Source organism: Hemicordylus capensis, chromosome 4 (genome assembly GCF_027244095.1).
Source record: "Hemicordylus capensis ecotype Gifberg chromosome 4, rHemCap1.1.pri, whole genome shotgun sequence".
NCBI classification, from domain to species: domain Eukaryota; kingdom Metazoa; phylum Chordata; class Lepidosauria; order Squamata; family Cordylidae; genus Hemicordylus; species Hemicordylus capensis.
The window spans coordinates 272,563,863-272,584,712 of record NC_069660.1 but is presented as its reverse complement, the minus strand read 5'-3'; the positions used below and the strand labels follow the sequence as shown (position 1 = coordinate 272,584,712).

The 20,850-nt window shown below is 40.4% G+C and overlaps 1 protein-coding gene across 17 annotated transcripts in view; it reads right to left on the bottom strand.

The window, feature by feature from the left end:
• Positions 1-20,850, bottom strand: part of ZFHX4 (zinc finger homeobox 4) — a 284,051-nt gene that overhangs the window by 225,137 nt on the left and 38,064 nt on the right. For 16 of the 17 annotated variants that reach the window (XM_053249343.1, XM_053249338.1, XM_053249350.1 and 13 more), the window contains one exon: positions 19,658-20,160. In XM_053249343.1, the coding sequence (XP_053105318.1) occupies positions 19,658-20,160 (503 nt within the window). The remainder of the gene's footprint in view (positions 1-19,657; positions 20,161-20,850) is intronic. The other variant, XM_053249353.1, reaches the window with a different exon arrangement.

The window sequence follows — 20,850 nt, the reverse complement described above, 5'->3', positions numbered from 1 at the left end:
TAGCTTGTGGCAACAGCAAAAGCTGGGAATCAGTGTCACAGCAATGTTTAAGAAGAATTTAGTAACATGTGCCTCTGAGCATAAGCGGAGTGCTGTAACTTCAGCAGGCAACAACTATCAGCACAATTGTTAAAAGATAACTGTTTAGTCAGAATCTTCTGATCATAATTGGTATTACGAATGTTTGCCATAGGGATGGAGACTGCATATTTATAGTAAAGGTAAAATGCACCATCAAGTCAGTGTTGACTCCTGGTGACCACAGAGCCCTGTGGTTGTCTTTTGGTAGAATACAGGAAGGGTTTACCATTGCCATCTCCAGAGCATTATGAGATGACACCTTTCAGCAGCTTCCTATATCATTGCTGTCCGATAGAGGTGTTTACAGCAGGGATTTGAACCGGCAACCTCTGGCTTGCTAGTCAAGTCATATCCCCGCTGTGCCATTGGCTACCTCCATATATTTATAGTACCGTTTAATAACTGTTCACGACTGTACTTTCATTTCAGAGCAAAACAGAGATATGCAACTCTGCTTCTGAAGATTTGCAGTGAAGAACAAAGTGTAGCTCCTCTACTGTCACTGTTCATACAACATGCCTACTGTGTTTGTCATAGTCTCATGAGAGAGCAACAGTAAGAAGAATCTTTATAATTTATTTATTTTTAAGACAAGCACAATTCTATTCAGGTGGTAGCACCTCCATTCCTATGAACCATACCCTCTCCGGTTCTCATTTATTAATGGTGCTGTCTGTAGTTACCTGCTGAGGTGACACCACTTACCATATGCTCAAAGGAGAGGAAAGAAGCACCCAGCCAGACCAAAGCGCTCGCTGGCTGGACAGACTGTGTGTTGGTGTGCTGATGCAAGCGGAAGGAGTGTGGCTGGCAAAGGGTAGCACACCCAGCAGTGACTGCTGCATCCAATTCCAGGGCCGCCACCAACCTTCCTACATCCCTGCAGAAGTGGAACTGAACACAATTTTTAATGGTTCTGCTTTCTGATTAATGGTGAATTATTCAATTCACCTTCACTCTATCAGCTGCTTTACTCTAAATTTGAAGAAAACAGGCAATGCTCTCTGTATTCTCAGTGCTAGCCCCCATTTGGTGGAATTGGTTCCCCCAGGAGGTTTTACAGACAGGGCTTTCCCCTAAAATCCAGTCCTGATTGGAGTGTGCCAGTCCACATATTCGCTAGATTTAATCTGACCTCCATTTGAGGGACCAGGACAGTCAGGACTTTGATTCTCCCCAAATGGAGGCTGCGAATTCTGGCTTAGCCCGAGTTATGTCCAACTCCGGGGTTAAAAAATCCTCTATTTCCAGCAGCTTTTGGGGGGAAAACTCTGGGGCTTCTGCTTTCTCCGAAGGTGTTGATAGAGGTGCTGATGGCTATGTGAATGGTCCATCTAATCCTTTGAATTAAAATGCCTCGAATCTGCTGCAAAGCAGATTCGATCTTCAGATACCACGAGGCATAGAACCATGTGTGAAAAACCTCCAGGAGACTCAAATAGCTACCTTCTTTTAATGGTTTGCCAACTCACAAAATCCATAAGGCTTCTGGTAAGCCTTCTCTCATGTTCTAAAATCTTGTTTGCATTTTTCTTTAATATTTTATGCTCAGTTATAGTAACTTTTTAAAATTGTAATTGCATCTTTTATGGTATTTCAGAGATGTTCTTAGCTGCCTTGAACCCATGATGGAGAAAGGCGAGTATTTGAACATTTTAAATACTGTAAATAAATAATGGACATTATTGAGAACAGAGCCATAATTGACTAAAATTAGATAAAAACAAATACATTTTGCACCATAGGGAGGCTTCCCACACGAGCAGTATGGAGAGCCTGAAGGACGTTTGCACCCCCTGCATGGATCAACCACTCACACGATTACTGGCTCCGTCATTGAGCCGGTTGGGGCAGCGGGGATCAAGGACCTCCCGCCCCCGGAAGTCCCAGAATGCCCCGCGCAAGTGTGCGGGGCATTCTGGGGAACCCTCGACACCAGGAGGCTCATTGTAGCCTCTCCACCAGGGGATCTACTCATAAATCACCACAGTGTGGACCTGCTAACTGCGTTTAACAGGGAAGACATTTAAGAAGGCTGGCTGCTGGGGTTGCTTAGCCTGGTTTCTGCTGCTCGTGAGAATAGCCTCCAAGACTCTTTGAAAGCCTTGACACATACTACCACTTTCCTATAAAATCCATGTATCTGTAGTCATAGAAGATTTCCAATGTTAACATAAGAGTAGAAAAAAACCTAGATTGGCAAAAAATGTTTAGACATTTAAAAAAAAAAAAACCCTGCTAATGTCCTTCACAAAAGGCTATTATAAAATTATGGGCTTGCGGGATGAAAACTGAACTAGTGACATGATACAAAAGAGTCACAAAACAAATTAGGAATTAATGGTCTGTGTACAACATGGAAAAAATTCAGAGTGGGTTACCCAAATGTTCCATAGTAAGACAAGTCTTGCTTAATGTATTTATTAATGATCTGAAGAGGGAAAGGCCAATGAGGTGGCAAAGATTTCAGATGACATAAAATAAGTTAAGTTTGTGGTGCCTACAAAGGGAGCTTTATAGAGACCCAAGAAAGCCAAATGAATAGGCAGCAGAGTGGCCGATGATTTTTTTTTACCCTGTGTAAAATATTTAGGCATTATTTTATGTGGGGAAATGACTTGCTTTCCTCCATGAATAACAATACCTAGAATATTGATATTAATTGCTTTTCTTGCTTCTTGTTTTTCAGCATTCCTACCAACAGACAAAGGATACTTGTTTCAAGTTGTCCAATTTGCTCATGACCAGTAAAATTTGTCCAATTTGCTCATGACCAGGTAAAATTGGGAATTCCACTTTGGAGCAAAATCCTTTGCTCAGTATTCTAGATCAAAGCTGCTTATCAAAAGCAGTTTTTAAAAATTAAATCTGTTTTCTATCAACCATTACAACCATAAACTGAGGACCCATCTACATAGCATATTTTACTTCTTTCACATAATGCTCATGTAAGAAACATGGCAGGGGAGACATTTTTTTAAAAAAATTACAATTTAGATACAAAAAAAATGCATGAAACCCACAAATTTCTAACCCTAGAGTCAGTTACCAGTAACTGTGCCCCCACACACTTGCACAGGAATGTATTTATTGTTTGTTTATTATTGTTGTTTACACAGACAGGTATTATTGACTGGTCTGTTTTATCCAGACATTGAGTCCTTCCCAAGGACCTGGGATAGCTGAATTTTATTATCAATATCGTTGCTGTTATTATTATTATAGATATTGTCACAGAATATAGGCTATTCCCAGTAAAGTTGCTTTTTGTAATTGGCGGATGGTGATTTCTGTGGCCCCTATGGTGTTGAGGAGCTCTTCAAGGTCTTTTGGAACTGCACCCAGGGCACCAATTACCACAGGGATTATTTTGGTCTTTTTCTGCCACGGCCTTTCAATTTCAATTTGTAGATCTTTGTATTTTGTGGTTTTTTCTATTTCTTTTTCTTCTGTTCTGCTATCCCCTGGTATTGCTATGTCGATTATTTTGACTTGTTTTTCTTTCTTCTTGACTACAGTTATATCTGGTGTATTGTGTGGCAGATTATTTATTATTATTATTATTATTAATTTATAGCTCATTGTATCACTAAAAGATTCCTTGTGCTGTATGATTGCACCTAACACTGAAAACTCTCTGTGTGCGCATGTGTGCACGTGCGTGCGCATAAACACTGTTCCTAATGTAATTTTATTATCATTCTATTTCAGACAATTGAAACAGCTGAAAGAGAATACTATCATTCTATATGCAAATATAGAATGTAGAATTCTATGGCTAGAGGAAATTTGGGAATTTAATTCATTCAATGGACCCAGTTCAGCTCCGGATAACTTGTTCACTATTAAGAGCTACAACAGAAATATACCATGAGTTGCAGAACTGGAGTAGTAAAATTGAGTATTTTTTTGTATTCAGTGTGACTTTTACATCATTCTCATGAACACAGCAGATATCATAACACGTTTATTCCACCAGATTCTTATTCCAAAATGTCTGCAACAAATCTGAAAAAACTTGTTCACACACTTGTAGTAACCCTTTGTACTAAACCTTATTTACATTTTACATTTTAGATCCCGCTCAGGTTTAATCAGGAAGGCCCCATTCTAAATGCAGGTGCACACATACTACCTTGATACTGCTGCCCAGCACAAAACTCATTCCGCACAGAAATGAAAAAAATTAGAGGGACCACTGCTTGCATGGCAAACCATTTGTCTTTGTTGCTCTCCTCTGAAATCACTCCAGTTTGTATATAATTCTTAAAATGTGGCTCCATACACTGAGTATTATACTGGCATGGTAGTGCCAGTATAGTTAAGATGAAGAGTTGCTTAAACACTCAACCATTATATGTCCTAAACATTCTATTAGGGATCAAAACTAGGGATGTGCTGAAACGCATTTCGGCTGTCTGAATTGCCAGCACCTCCCTTTAAATTTGAGGGCTTATGTAGCCCCTTTAAAGTGATCCGTACCTGCTCCTCCTCTGCTTGCCAGCTCTGCTGCCATCCTGGCACACACACACACCCAGCTATGCCCGCCTGCCAGCGGGGCATCTCCCAGCTGCCCCTGTGCGGCACCAGCACACACATGGCCTTTGCACATGCAATGAGTGGAGGAGGAGCAGGTACAGACCTGCTCTCCTCTGCTTTAAAGGGGCTGTGTAAGCCCTTGAATTTAAAAGGGAGGTGCTGGCAACAATTCGGAAAGCCAAATCGCCTTTTGGCACATCCCAAATCAAAACTGTCTATCAGATCTACCTGACTGTATGCCAACATCAATTAGGTGACAAGAGATACCATCCCTCCAAAATTAGGTGCAAATCCAATTACAAATAGCTGGGATGTGACTTCCTCGTTCTGAATGGTCATGAGACTGGAAGCACTTTGGCACATCTAAGAACATAAGAACAGCCCTGATGGATCAGGCCCAAGGCCCATCTAGTCCAGCATCCTGTTTCACACAGTGGCCCACCAGATGCCATTGGGAGCCTACAGTCAGGAGTTGAGGGCATGCCCTCTCACCTGCCATTACTCCCGAGATCTAGATCTAGAAAGACATTCCCTTCCACCTCCCTTTCATTTTATGGGCTTTTATTTTCTCCTTCCAGGGAGGCAGCAGCAAGGAGCCTTGTCAGGGCACACAAGGTGGGATGAGATGGCAAGTGGACTTAGGAGGCAGGTGGTGGCAGCTTGTTGGCAGGGGAAGTAGTGGCAGACTGCCTTTGAATATGAACTTTCCATATCAGAGAGATACTCTCTGTGAATATGGAAGCTCCATTTAGCCAACATGGACAAGAAATACTGTTAAACTTTCCTTTCCCACAGTGCCCAAAAAAGCCTACAGATTCAGTCATCCAAAAGTCTTCAGTTTAAGATTAAAGTTAAGATGCTTTCAATATTCAGGAGTCTACAAAAGCATAGTTATGGTGCCCATTTTAACTTCCATGCTGTATAACCTGTAAAGATTGTACAGTTTCTTATATTATGCTGCTTTAGAAATGAGGCTCCATGCACCCACTCTTTGCCTTGGTCTTTCAGCTCAAGATTGGTCTGGGAAGGGATGCAGCCAGGCATACATTCAACAAGTTCAATTTCCACAGTTACTTGATAGAGATGTCCCTGGTGGATTTCTGCTTGATGCATCTTTACAGTGCTTCCTCAAAATGCCACCTGTATGTTACATGTCCAATAAGAAATTCAAGAAGCCCCCAGTCCAGCTACAATAAATCCCTACAGATATAGCTGATGGTTTTCTGTTTGACTTATCTCTACAAGACAAAGTTCTTTACCCAAATGCTGTGTAGTATAGCAGGGCTTGGAACCTCTTACTCATGAGGAGTCCTGAACTTACTTGCAGGTGGATTCTTAACATTATTTATGGGTAGACATCACATCTTTACTCATGAGCAGACCCCATTTTTACTTGTGAGTAGGTTTACTTTGAGGAAGGATGCAAGATTTCAGTCTAAGGTTAAAAGTCTACATACAAGTAAGGGTGCAGTCTATTCATGATAGGTGCAGTTTTACTAGTGAGTAAGTGTGTATCCATATTCACTATAGATAGCCTTACTCATGAACAGACCTTCAATGTTACCTGTGAGTATGAGGTCTATTCATAAGGCTGAAAGGTATACTCATGAGTAAGAGTGGATGGGCTATACTTGAGTATGCAGTTTACTAACAGGCAAGGAACCAAGGTTTTCTCAGAAGGTTGTGGGTCTACTCACAAGTAAGGACATAGAGTGTACTTGTGAATAGGTTGGGTGCATGGAGCCAGCATAATACACAAGACTGAACCAGCATAATACACAAGACTGTACATAGTCTTTAGAACTTATATGGCACGCAAGGTTGGCACCTTAACTTGCAATTTCCGTGCTTTTTAGAGCAGGAGAGAACATTGAAAGCATCTTAACCCTTATCTCACATCAAAGATTTTGGGATGTCTGAATATAACTTCAACTGAGCTTTGGTTGAAGAGTTATCTGTATTTTGTCCATGATGCCTCTGGAGCATCATAAAGACAGTGGCAATCTAAATTACAGTACTGAAGTTCTACTCATGGACTATCCACATTCACTTTCAGCAATATCAAGCTTTCTCCTCAGTTTCATTTCTATTAAATATGAAGATTTTTTTGTTGTTGTTTACCCAGGAAGGCCCTTGTCTATCATCACCAGTTGAAAAGGGTTTTCTTGGTCACTTTCAAATTCAGTTTTAAAAATTGAGAGAACCTAGAATGGTCCCATTTCTAACTGATATAACTGGCACTGGTTCATATAAAGTGGTTTGAGGACTATAATTGCTCAGTTCAATCATAAGCAAGCTTTCTTAAGGATACTTTCCACTGATACAATGGGATTTACTCCACGGAGTCGGCCAGAATTGCGGCCTTACTGCACTAACCAGGGTGTCTGCAACTGTTCAGTATTGACAAAGAAGAGGGAACAATTCTTTGATGTGTTCCAAAACAACTGAAAAAACTGAATAAAGAAAAATGTTGGAACTTGAAAAACACTGACTATATAGGATTTTCTCCATCCATGGAAAAAAACCTATTTGCCTTGGGCTGAAGTCAACTCATTTGAAAAGACAATGAGGCTGTTCACACAAGCAGCGCTCATGTGGAGAGCCAGGATTGTGCCTGATCCCAATGCTGCCCCACTATGTAGCTTGAGGTTTTTCCCTGGGCTATTACCAAGATAGAAGGGTGCAAGGGCACCCTTCTAGCTCGGTACCCAGTTCTGTGTCTGCTTGGGCTGCCTGCATCCCGGGTAGCCACAGAGCTGGGCACCTAGGGTGTCCAGATCCAGGGAAATCCTCCAGTGCCCCTCATGTGGTGCACTGAGGGATTTCTGGAGGTCAAGCTGTGTTCCACCAGCCTCTAAATGGCTGTGCGGCTCCAGGCAGTGAAACTTGTTTGGGCCCAAAGAAAACAGGAGATCTTCGGGGGGGAGGGTGCTCCTGCCTCCCCACCTCCCTGCCCCACTGTCCTGGGTTCTGTGCTCAAGACTGGCTGGTTAATTCTACTCAAATATAGCGTTCCTTATGTTTCAAACAGAGGAAGCAAAGCTTGGCATAATGAACAGCTGAGGCTACATGCTAGGTCAAAGAACAGAAGTTGAATATAGTTCATTATCCACATGTCAAAGTAGAGGAAATTAATTAGATGGGAGGGGGACAACACCACAAAATTTAATGTTTTCTTTATTTTGTTGTGCAACAATTCCATCAGCTCAGGGAGCTGCTTGTATGCCTGTCAGTTGCTCAGTTTCTTTCAATGTCCTCTGTCTCTTAAAGCTAAAGTTTATGATAATATCTTTGCTCCCACAAGGAGGGGAGCATGTGCAGCTTTCCCTGGGGCCATGTTAGATGATGCAACATATCCAAGGACTGCAGCACAGGTGGGCTACAGCACATTTCTCTGGAGACCAATAGATCATTTCCATGACATGCTTGTTTTTGGTACTCCACTAGGAAAAGGTCCCTGAACTTAAGCTTTCTTGACTGTAAAGGTACCCCTGAAGTGGAGAGGGAGGGTCAAACAAATACTATTTCACCGTGTGATATGCTTTTCCCAGGAGACAATCTAAGGAGAAGAAAGAAGTTACAACCTCCAGCTATGATATGTGAAGAAAAAAGGCTACTTATGTATTTTCTCTGGCTTCTATGGTTAGGAATACAACTCTTAAATGCACCATTAACTGCTCATGCAGGAAAAACACCATTGTCTGCAAGGTACTGAATTATTTTGTACAATTATACAATACATAATTCAGTGAAAGTTCATGCAGGACCATGCAGACTTCAGATTGCTGGTTACTGTGATTGCAGAAATGGGACTCCACCCAACACATAATGGGGAACTTCACAAACTCCACATTTCCATTTAATCTATCAGGTTCACCATGGCTCCTATCATTTGGCCACACCTTGTCCTGACCTGAGTCCACTGAGGTGGGCTTTTTAAAATACTTTGTCAGAATTTCTCACTGAAGAAACACTTCATATCTGTATGTACATACACTTCCGAAAATGTGAAAATCTGTAAGTAATAGAATAGGAATTCAATTCATTATAAATGTGCATGTGCAGAGTTTTACTTAAACATTAAATAAAGTCATGTTTTAATGTAAACCGCCCTGAGCCTTTTGGAAGGGCGGTATAAAAGTTTTAGTAATAAATAAAAATAATAAATAAATAATAATAAATCTACAGTAACTAATCACCATCTACCCTAATAGCCCAATATAGAAATTGTGACAACTTTACTTAAAAAACGTTTTCCCTCTACTTAAGAAAGTAGATGAAATTAATTAGATGGGAGGAGAACACAATGCAAAATTTAAAGTTTTCTTCATTTTGTTGTACAACAATTCCATCAGCCCAGGGAACTGCTTGTATGCCTGTCAGTTGCTCAGTTTCTTGCTCAGTGTGTGTCCTTTCACTCACTGGAAAAGGTACCTCAAGATGCTCTGTCCCATATAGGGTAAGGGCCTGAATTATACAAAACAATTCAGCATACATAAGAAGTTTTGTAGGCATGCAAGAGATTGCAGCTAGATAGGAAAGCCGAGGACACAGGGAGATACTGGCTGTGTGGAAACACAGACAGCAGCACAGAGTGACAGATGCCCATATTCTGAACAAGAATTTAAATAAAGTTGAACCTAAGAAGAGGGTTATGAGAAAGATCATGGCTTTAAAAATATCTTGAGCGAAATCTTAATGTGACATCAAAGGCAGCTCTTTGGTTTATCTGTATATCTACATAATTTTTCACATTAGATCTCCATAAAGACTGCACGGATTACTTTCAGATTTTATTTAGAGGAAGTTCTATCTATGGCAATGGCTGATACCATCCCACAGGTTTACAAGGACAGAGCAAGAGTTCCATCCCCACAAGGCAGTAGTAAACTAACCGCATGTGAGGCTTGGCTCACAATGCTGCACTTGAAGCAGGGGGGGGGGCATTCTATTTTCACTTCCCTCTATTCCCTGCACAAGCCCTGTTCACATCCAGGAATATATCCCTGAAGGCTACGCAGCACAAGCCTCTCGTGCACTTAGTTTACCAGATCCTTGCGAGAATGGAGTTCTTCCTCCACCCTCGTATGCCCGTGGGCCATGTCAGCCACTGGAAGGTTTTTAAAAGATGATTTTCACAGTGTGGTACATATGCTCAATAGGAAAGAAAGGTCTGATTAAAAATAATTATAGAATGTAAAACCAGTAATACATAAAAGGGCAGGCTATTTGCATGTTCCTGTGCAGCACTTCCTAATTTAAAGCAGAAAGGAGCAACTTAAATTACCCTGTTACATTTTTTAAAAATCCGCATGTTGATATAGATATGAAGCACGCTTATATATATTATTAGATTGCTACAGTTTGTTCAACATTTGCCTTATCACTATGCATGTGACTATAATAGCATAATTCAAATTACTTAACACATACAAACAGCTACAGGAATTAAATTTCAGAAAATTCAACCCTGAAAGGACCACAAATCTCAAACCTTTTTAAAAAGTGAAATATTTTACAGTGACAACTATGTTTAAGAACAAGAAAATAACTTTTATCTCTCCAAACAGCTTTCTTCATCTAAACAAATGACTATAGTGCGATTAGGAAAAGCATGTTTTGACTCTTGAATGTACCAAAACATTCCAATTTCCTTTTGTACAATGATTTTTATGCAAATAAGCACTACACAATCTCCCGGCCTCTTTTACTATCATACTGGGACAATGACAGTTCAATAATTGGAATGGCACATATCTGGGATATTTGATTTTAAATTGCAAACTTAGTGCAAGACTATTGAAATGGAAATAATGGGACTGTGTTAATTCTGCATTGATCAAGGTATCATCACTGCATGCTAAGCAAAATACAGCAAACAAATGTAGCCTGTGTTATGGATGGATTTCCCCCCTTTCGTTATTTCATACCTACTCTCCCAAATCCTTAAAAAAATTCTTAACACTGATGCTTTCATCCATAACAAGAATAATGAGAAAAACACAAGCAATGTTCATTGGGGGAATGGTACTCTGGAAGTTACCTAAATCCCAGTTGTCTCTATCGCAAGCAAGGAGGCACAAGCAATGCATTCAATCTCTCTGGCTGATTTAAAATCCAAATATGCAAGCAGCATTATAGAATCCAGACAGACTATTCTGCTTCACTGATGACAGATGCAGAGCAAGGCTAGTATAATTAAGCTTTCTACTCTGAACCAGACTAAAAGTGGTGGACACATCCCTTCCAAAAGCAAAAGACTACTAGCTGCCCAGCTGAAGAGCAGGTGCTATATGGTATTTACATTTCCTGTCAAGGATGCTAGCCAGCAGGCCCAACCAGCTGACCGTGAAAATTCTTGGCCCTAAGTGACCCAAGGACAGACTATAAATCCATCCTATAAAATATAGTCAATGCTCCATTTGTTCTTCTAGACTTTTAGGATATGTGATGTTACACATTTGCAATAATCTAGTTTTACTGGGCTCTTTTGAAAACTGGTGGCAGTCATTTGTTGACAAATTAAAAGCTTACAGTAAACTTTTTTTATTTAAACAGATTAAAACATCAGCATCACCCAGGGGGTTCTTGCTTTGGGAGAATGATTATGCAAAACGTTATCGTGCATAAAGGAGTGAACCGAAGACATAAGATCAGTTTCTTAGCTGAGGTAAAAAAGGGGGTTCAGTTACCAAAGGATGCAATCCACCAAACACTGCTGCTATGCAACCTTCATTCACTGCAATGGGAGTTTCATTAGACCAATGAATAAGTCACACTAAGGGCACTTCCAGATGGGGTGATTAGTTCAAGACTGTCACACTAACTCTTTAGGCAGATTCATATCCATCCATTGTCAGCCTGCACTTTCCACATGCTTAAATCACCACATTAACAGAGGTTTTCTTTTTTTAAACAGTGATACTAGAGGTGTGGACTAGTTTTAATGTGACTGTTTCATCTTCTTACTTAGGTGACAGGCTTTTTGGATAGCATTAACAAGATGCACAAAAAACACAGTGGGTAGAAGTAGTGATGCAATTAAACTTGAAACTCAAAGAGGAAAAGCAAAAACTTTTTAGCATTATAAGGGCACATCTTAACTACCCTAACATGGAGAATGTACAACTGCAGTATGAAATGCAGAGACATCTAAATCCATAGAACATGCACATACGTCACCCTGAGCTGTAAAAGCAGATCATAGGGTTTTTCTTTCTGTGGTATTTTGCATTTTGTACTCAAAGTACGCAAATGCTGGCATGCTTTTATACGTGTGATGCTGAGTTCTAAGGCATGCTAATTGACTATCTGGCTGATATATTTATCTAGAGTACCCAAACTTCCTGATCCTAAGACCTGTACTACATACTTATCCAAAACCTACAGTCAAGAGTTAAAATACTGATATAATTCTGTTGGAAAAATGGTAATAGTATGCTGCACTGTTCCTGGTTAAAGACAAACAACTTTCACTCATAGTTTCCCACTCCCAGAAAAATGAGAAATCACACTGTTCAGAACCTTTATCTCCACAAATACTCAAAGCTCTCAAATAAAAACAACACAGCCCATAAACTGTTAATAAGAAAAATAGTCGCCACTTTGTTTAGAAAAGATGTGTATGCGCTTGACTGAAATTAGCAGCTCTGCAACTGTCCACAGAAAGTTTGTGTATGCTGCTTTTGCTCAAGTGAACGCTGCCACCTGCCAAATGGAAGCCAGTCTTCTTGCAGTGTTCTGTGGACAAGGCCTTTTCACAACTTATATTCACCTCCCAGGACTGCTTGGGCAAGAAAGCAGCTGCTTGCATTTGAACAACTCCAAGCTGAATGTGGGTTACAAGCCACAGTTAGGTTGCCTCTATTATACAAAGTGTGTACTTTCATGTAAATAGTTAGTTGACTGGGTCTGGTTTATACTTATGGAATGCTGGTGTTTCTGCCTTAGGCAAATGGGAAGCAAGTGCTTTTCAAGAACCATTCTAAATAGAATTAAAATATTTTTTAAGGATTCAAAGTAAAACATTATGGTTAGAAATGAATACAGATTTGTTTGTTTCCTCAGCCATCATTAGCAATAGACAAAGATATTCTGGTTTGGAATCCATATGGAAAGATCATCAACACTTTATGCTTTGGGTCTTCTGCCAAAATACCATATCCCACATGTTTTCTACCATAAAACATAAAAGAAAAGGTGTTGCTCTGGTCAAATAAAAAAAATAATGTTTACTAGCTTATATCTTATGTTAAAGCTGCCCAAATCCTGCCAAAGACATTACAGCACCATCTGTAAAACAGATTTTCATTAAATTGATCAGTTTAAAGCTAAGCAGTTAGGCAGACGATGCTTTTAAGCTAACCTTTCACCTTCTTAAACTGGAATTAGGTCACCCAACTTTCCTATTGTTTGAGAATGAGAGGTAAAATGATCTATTCAAATTGAGCTGACAATCATAACATTAGCAGGGTTATAAATCAATAGTTTGTCAATAAAGAAAAAAGCAAAGTAGTTTTCATACGGCTATTTGTCTCTTCTAACTGCTGCTGCCAAGTGTCCTTAAAAATTTAAATGACTGCAAAAAAAGGAAATAGAAAATAAATACTCAATAAAACTCATACTTGCCATTAAACTGAAAATAATGCTAGCTGTCCAATTTTATTATTTGTTCTTGCGATTGCAAAATCATTTTGCTAACACCCAAACATGTCTATCACACTAAACCTCAATGTATTACTTGAAGCACATCTTGCCAACTGAAATGGAATCTGCTTCCAAACAATTGTCCTTAGGATTGCAACCAAAGTTGTTAGTTAATTGTTCTTCTTAATCAACACTAGTTTGTCACATTAGGCAACTAATTACACAAATTGCTTTGTGAATTCAGGGGGCAGGGGCTGTGGTTTTCATACATTAATAGCTTTCACATAATACATGAGGGCTTATACACCAAGCATTTTAGTGCTGCTGTTGCAGAGCATGCAATGCCTCCCTCCCCCAAACAGCACCACTATCAATTTAATTGTTGCAAGAGTCCAGACATCTTCGTTTGAGGAAGCACTTTTGTTGCATTTCTCTGTCATTCAAGTCACAACACTTTTGTGACAGAAAAAAAATGCAATCCCCCCAGCTTCTGTTTCTATGAAAAGCACGAATGCTCTGTGGACTGCAGTTAAATGAGCATTATGGGCACTAATTCAGATGGACAGAGATCCTGCCTGTTCCTTTAAATATTCTGAGGTAGCCAGAGAATACACCATTGCTGGGCCTTCTTTCTAGGTCCTCTACCAGTCGTGCACTACTCCTGCTCCTTTGTCCACCCAGCTTTAGGGCAAAGAAGGGAGCCCCAATTGCTGCAGAGACAGAGGAGGAGGGCGGGCAAAGGGACTAACAAACAAATGGAGCAAGAGTCTCCAAAGCTGCAGACACCAAACCCACTCACTTGGAATATTAAGAGGGATTTGCAAGATTTCATGTTCATATCCTGGCAACTCTAGCGGGCTACTGCCTAAGACCTCATAATTCCTCATCCATGCCCGAGCAATTGGTACACTTGATATTTATTTTATTTCAACTTAAGAAGTGAACATTGTTCCACATTATTACTCAAGCATAGGAGTACATGAAGCCTCTTTCAACAAACAAATAGGGTAATTACCTGCAGTGGCACACCTAGGCATTTTAGGAGCCTGGACCTAAAGGCATTTGCCCCCTCCAAATTGCAACTCAAACTGTGCAGGTGCTCAGAGGTGGCTTGTCTGCTCAAGCCTCCAGCGGCTGCCCAGGCCAAGATAATTGGCTTAGCTGCCACAGCCGCCAAAGAAGTCCACTCATTCATCAGCCCATTTACAAACAAGAAAGAGCGGCACAGCAGGGGTGAGTGAGGCCGGGGCTGGGGTGCTGCAGGGAGGCTTCCTGGACATTTGGCGCCCCCCACCCACCCAGTACTAAGGACCGGACTTCATTTCTGAAGTCCAGTCCAAAGAGTACTGCTGATTACCCACCTGCCACGAACAGACATTGAGGCTCTCCACACAAGCAGTGTGGAGAGCATTACCGGGCTCAGTGGGGAGAGCAGGCTTAGCCCACTCTCCCCATAGACGAGCAGGGAGACATCCATAGGCAGCTGGATTGGCTGCTCACACAACTACCGGCTCCATCACAGAGCCGGCAGGGGCAACCGGGATCAGGTGCCGCCCAGCACCCGGAAGTCCCAGCATGCCCCGCATGAGTGCACAGGGCATTCTGGGGAGACCCTTGAGGCCAGGAGACTGCTTGTAGCCTCCCGGTCAGGGGTCTACTTGTGTGTCGCACACCGTGGCAGCACATGATCAGTAAAATGGGGTTAGTAGAACGCTCACTCCGCTAACCTCATTTAAGTTGGGGGGGGGGACTTAAGCAGGCTAACCACCGGGATCCACGTGGCTCCCGGAAGTTCCCACAACCGCAAGAAAGCAGGCTGGGTTCCCTTAGCTCGCTTTCCTGTGGTCTTGAGAATAGCCTCATAGTTTGTCACTATCTTCATATCATTTAAAGGACCATGTCCATTTTAAAAATTTATTTAAGTATGATTGCCTCTCCAGGACTGGAAGACATATCCTCTCTGAATTAACAAACAAAAACTCCAAACAAAAAACACTTGGTCAATTTAATTTGATTGCTTTTGATAGTGCAATTGGCAATGTTCTGAAGAAATACTATCTACATTCTTTCTAGTGATGACTACATATACTGCTAGGAGAACTCATGGGGAGATTGCATAACAAAAAGAAAGAGAATAATGTTGCAGTGCTGGCTGATTTAAGAGTTGTTACCCAGCCCAGTGGGCCAGACTGGGAGAAAAATTGTGAAAACAACAGGATGAGCAAAATGAGGTGGTGGGGGTTCTCTCCCCCATCACATGCTTCTTTTCACATAAAGAGGAGACCCCACCTCCATCAACCCTGGATGAATGGGGCAGACATGTATGTCATTAACACTGATGGCTGCCTCATATCTGGTTTGGTCCGAAGACCATAATAGGACTTTTCTTGAATAAAGCGATTGCACAATGTGGCTAGCTAATCATTCCCATGCCTACACCACCTACAGATTTCTATATTAGGCGGTATATAAATTCAATCAATCAAGCAATCAAGCAATCATGAGTTTGGAAACAAAACAAAATAAGGTAGTGGTTTCTATATATTTCAGGGAATGTCTAGTTCTATAGATGCAAACAAGATTTTGTTTAAACCACAAAAATGACTTCACAAGGGCCTATGAGCTTCTGGGACCAATGGGAGGAACCTCCCATTGGAGGTCCATTCTGGGACCAATGGGAGGAACCTATAACCCCTTTCCCCCACTTTTGGGCTTCCCAGATGCACTTGGTTGGCCACTGTGTGAAGCAGGATCTGGACTAGATGCACCTTTGGTCTGATCTAGTAGGGTTTTTCTTTTTTTCTTATGTACAATGTGGAGGGTATCCACTGAAGGTGCGGGGATGGGGGTGGAGAAAATTGGTTGTGGAGAAAAGAGAAGAAATTCAGCTGTTTGTAGTATCCCAGACGTGAGAATTAGGGTTGGAGGAATGTGTGCCATGAAGTTAAAAAATCACTTCCCTCTTGCACTATAAGGGCAACTTTTAGAATCAAGTGGGGAGGGATATATTTATTTTCCCACTCTCCAGAAAATTCTGACAACCCCCCTGCTATATAGCAATAAAATGCTTATGTACAGGGCTGGCAGACAGACCTGAACCTGAGCCCTTTAGAACTATATACTATAGTAGGATAAGGATGGTGAGGTGGGTGGAGATCCCTTTCCTTTTCACACTTTCTGAAATTCTTTCTGCCTCTGAGAGCCCCAAACAGTTTTACAAGGCTCTATTCTAGACTGGCTGAACAGGTTCATTCCTGTTAGGTATTGCTTAGTAATGTTGAAATTTAGCATCACATCACAGACTTGAGGCTATAGGAAGAGTTGTGCAAATTTAGCAGAGCATGCCTGTGTTCTATTGACTGTATTACCAATATTACTTGAATACCATAGTTCTGGGTCATTGGGCTTCTCTATCTTCTGTTCACACTGCTTTTTCCTCTCCCCAACTCACTTCAACTGCTTACAACAACAAAAGCTAAAGGTTTTACTTAAAGAATCTAATCAAGTGACATATTGCTATTGCCTGAATTTATACATATCTTTTAGCACAAATATCCCAATGTTCACAGTAGTTTTAAATACATGGTTCCTAAGAGCAATCCTTTAGTTAAACACTGAAAGACTATATCATGTTGTTATGGCAACATTTATAAAAGGCAAATTCACAAACAATAAATTCACAATAAAGCGTGCAAGTAGGGACTATATGATCCAAAAAGCATGACGTGCTTATGAAAGTCTATAGTGCTTTTCGTCTAATCTTTCATGTTGTTTTAGTGTTTATTACTAAACCACATTCACAGCATCTTAATTTTAAAAGAATAGAAATGGAGAATAATGAATTTTGTATCACTCCGGATGCTGTTCATTATATATAAATTACTGTTCCTCCCGTAAGTATCCTACGTTTCTGAAAATGATTGAAACAGGAGAAAATTGTCTCCTGGAAAAAATTCCAGGAGAAAATTTAATAATTGAGACAGGAGAAAATTACATAATAGTATCATTACATAATTCTATAGGATAGAAATTACATAATAGAACTGATGCCACCTGCTTGACCAAAAAAAAAAAAAAAAAGGAGTCTACTCTTCAAGCAAGTACCAGAGATTTCTGAAACATCTTATGATTGCCTAGGAAGAGCTCTAAACTTATGTTGCATTGTTTGGAGATGTAAGAAGGCTGTCCTCATTAACAGCACATACCTGCAGCCAAAACGAACACATGCGCAGCGACAGAATCCGTGCTTCCGAAGTGTGGGTGCTTACGTAGGTGGGTAGGAATTTTCGCCGATACCTCCTTCCCCAGAAATGCTCCATGTGAACTGGAAGTAGGTCCCTGAGTGCTGAGTGATCTTCCTGGGACCTCCTTCCAGGTTGCACAGAAATCCTCCAGGGAGTGCGGGAAATTGGCAAAAATTGCCCCCCTTACCCACACGTGCTTCTGAAAAGTAGATATTAGCATGCTCACTTGCTGGTTTTGGCTGCACACATGCAGCTGCAATGAGGATGTCAGCCAATTTTTTTTATCCTCTCTACAATGCTTGCTGCAACCTAAAACTTGAAGCTAGACTTTTATTCCACTTACAGCCAAAGGGAAGTAGTGGTAATTCTTCTAGTCTTCAAGGAGATGAATTTCAACCCAAGGTGGGTCAGATCAAGACCATTTCAAAGCATGCTTTTGTATTATGCATGTTAAAGTCAGCTTGAGCTAATAAGGAAAGGATGAAAAGGAAGGCTAAGCATTTTCAGAAGAAGAGTCAAAGACTCCTACAAGGGAAAAAAAAATAGTTGACAGTTTGTTCTCCATTTAGTTCAAAAACCATCAGCATAACTTTCTGAAGCAGAGTAGCTGCTTTACCTTCCAATGACCTGGTTTTGGCCAACAACTAGTTGGTTCTTCCAGGATTCTAATGAGGCATAGGAGTGAATGAGGAGTCTTAGTTTGCCTGAGTTTGAGTTAAGTTATCAGTATCTTGTGAAGATGGATACATTTAAACTTTAAAGCAGTGAGATATAGAAGAAGTGTATGAATTTAAAAATGTAATATTTCTATGTACATCATTGGCCATAGTATTGTACATTAAAGTTTGCTACAGAAGGTTTGCCAGCCTTCAGTGAAATAGGAATCCATTACCTATAGGGCTGATGATTTATAGCCTTGAAGAAGGAAAAAAAAGACTGGCAAGCATTCTAAGGTTGTGTACATGTACCAGGAAGATGTGCCCATGTAGAGAACTTTCTTAGCAGCTCAGTACGGAGATTGAGGGGATGATTTTTTCCAGTCACTGCTCCCTCTGGAAATGCCCTGTGCCACCTGAAAATATGTCCCTGGGAAAGCCCCTGTGACAAATTTTCAAGTGGGCAGGGTATTTCTGGAGAAAACAGAGATTGCATAAATTTAAAATAAAATTTGAAAGAAACCATAGATTTTTTTCAACAGCTGACTCCTGATAGTAAAGTTAATACCAATTTCTAGTACAAGTCAGTAACACTTGCTGTTTATATTTTCTGTATTCAAGTTACACCGATTAACTGGTGACTAATAACTGAGCAGCAACAATATTCTGAACTGTGTGAAGAAAAAACATTCTTAATCAATTTGAAAGTAATGAGCAATACTTGTACAGAAATCAAGTCTACAAATCCAGGAAATACTGCAAAAATTGTATACAGTTACTAGGGTTTGGAAAAAGTCACACCATATTGGGTAATGAATGCTATTCATCACTCCCACCTACTCACAGAGTTGTTTTTAACATGTTAGATAAAAATACAGTTACTGTTGTGCTAACATTTATCTGTACCACACCCTCTCATGTTAGTGAAAAAATCATTACAGACTTAGGAAGGGTAAGCAAAAGGATAATAAAAGTTTAACTTTTGAATACTCATATAATAATGTTGGATGTGTTGTGTGTATGTGTTTACTATAAATATCAAGGTAATACACTTTGGCTGGGATCATTTACGGTTTCTCAGTGCTTGGAAGCCATCTCCTTCTGTACTGAAGGCACAGGAGAATCATCACGTAAAACATACAAAAACATTCACAGTTAAGAGTTATCAAAGAAAGTTACAATCTCAGAACAGAACAGAAGCCTATTTAGTCATAAACAACTTGGTAATATCATTTACTGCTTAGGAATTAAGTGACATATTTAATGTAATATTTCAGAGAAAGAGAAACCAAAACGGGCCATAAGGTAAATCTATAAAACTTTCCAAGTGAGCTCTTTTTCGCTCAACAGTCTCATTCTTGTTGTTTTACTACGAATATATTCAATAAGCCTTTAGTTTGCAGATCAATCAAAACCTCATTCTGCTAGCATTTCAAGAGTGAACTGCCTCGTCCTATTTTAGGCCAATTTAAATTGCTGGTGGGTGCTTACCTTGTAAAGTTTCAGGGCTGCCTCGTGCCTGTGATTGGTGGTGTGTAAACGCAATTTATCCACACTATTGGTGTAGTAGTCACAGGCATTACATTTTAGGTGAACAGGGTTGCCAATGGCAATGCACTTCAGCCTCCACTCATTAGTTTTGCCTCCTTCTTTAATGTGAGCCACCAGTTGATATTTCTGCATGTGTTTGTCAGTCTTGCAGTGGAGCTGAAAGTTGGCTTTGAGCTGCGTGTTGTAGTTACAGAGCTTGCATTGGTAGATGTCTCCAATTACAGCCCTCCACTCCTCTTCAGGGAGAGAACGTTCATTGCTCACATGCACACTTAGGGCCTCCAGGCTGTCAGAGGTGAATTTGTTGCAAACAGCACACTGGAATAGCTTCAGCGCTGGGTCACTGATATAAGGTGACAGCTCTCCTGCAGTAAGGAGGGACAGGTCATCACCCATTAGCTGACCACTGGCAAGCCGGATTTCAGGTGGCAGCTCATTATTTACTACGGGGAAAAAAATTAAAAGGGAAAGTAGAAACCAGAAAGCATAGAGAGAGAGAGCGTGCGCGCGCACACACACAAACACAGGAATCTATAAAATAAAGCCTTGACAAGGGGCTTGCTTTCTCTAGAGCTTAAACTATAAAAAGCTATAATAGGATTGAATCAGGATCAATTACAATCATCCCTTTCAACTTCTAAATTCCCTCATCAGATAGCTTTAATTACTCCTACTGGGCATGATGTCATTCTGGAATTTGTATTTTCAAAGGCATGAGAGTTGATCAATAAAATAACAAAATAGCAAAGCTTTTGCGACTTAAAAGCCTAGATTAACTTACACTACACTAATTATAGTTTCATTATATCCTTTAAATGCTGCTAATTGTAGCTCTCATATTTATGACACATATACATGAATACATGAGATAAGAATGCATGAGACAGCATATATGACTATGCAAATACATGCTAAACACATTAGCATATGTTAGAAATTATAATTTGGATGTCTAGATCAGGTTCCATTTAACTAATTTCAACTGTTGCAATATATGTCTTATCAGTACCAGAATAACTGTTCTTGGGGAGAAAAGGTTTTTGTTTTTAGTACATTGCCACCTCTTGTTATAAGGTAAGGTCAAGTGTGCCGTCAAGTCGTTTTCGACTCCTGGCACCCACAGAGCCCTGTGT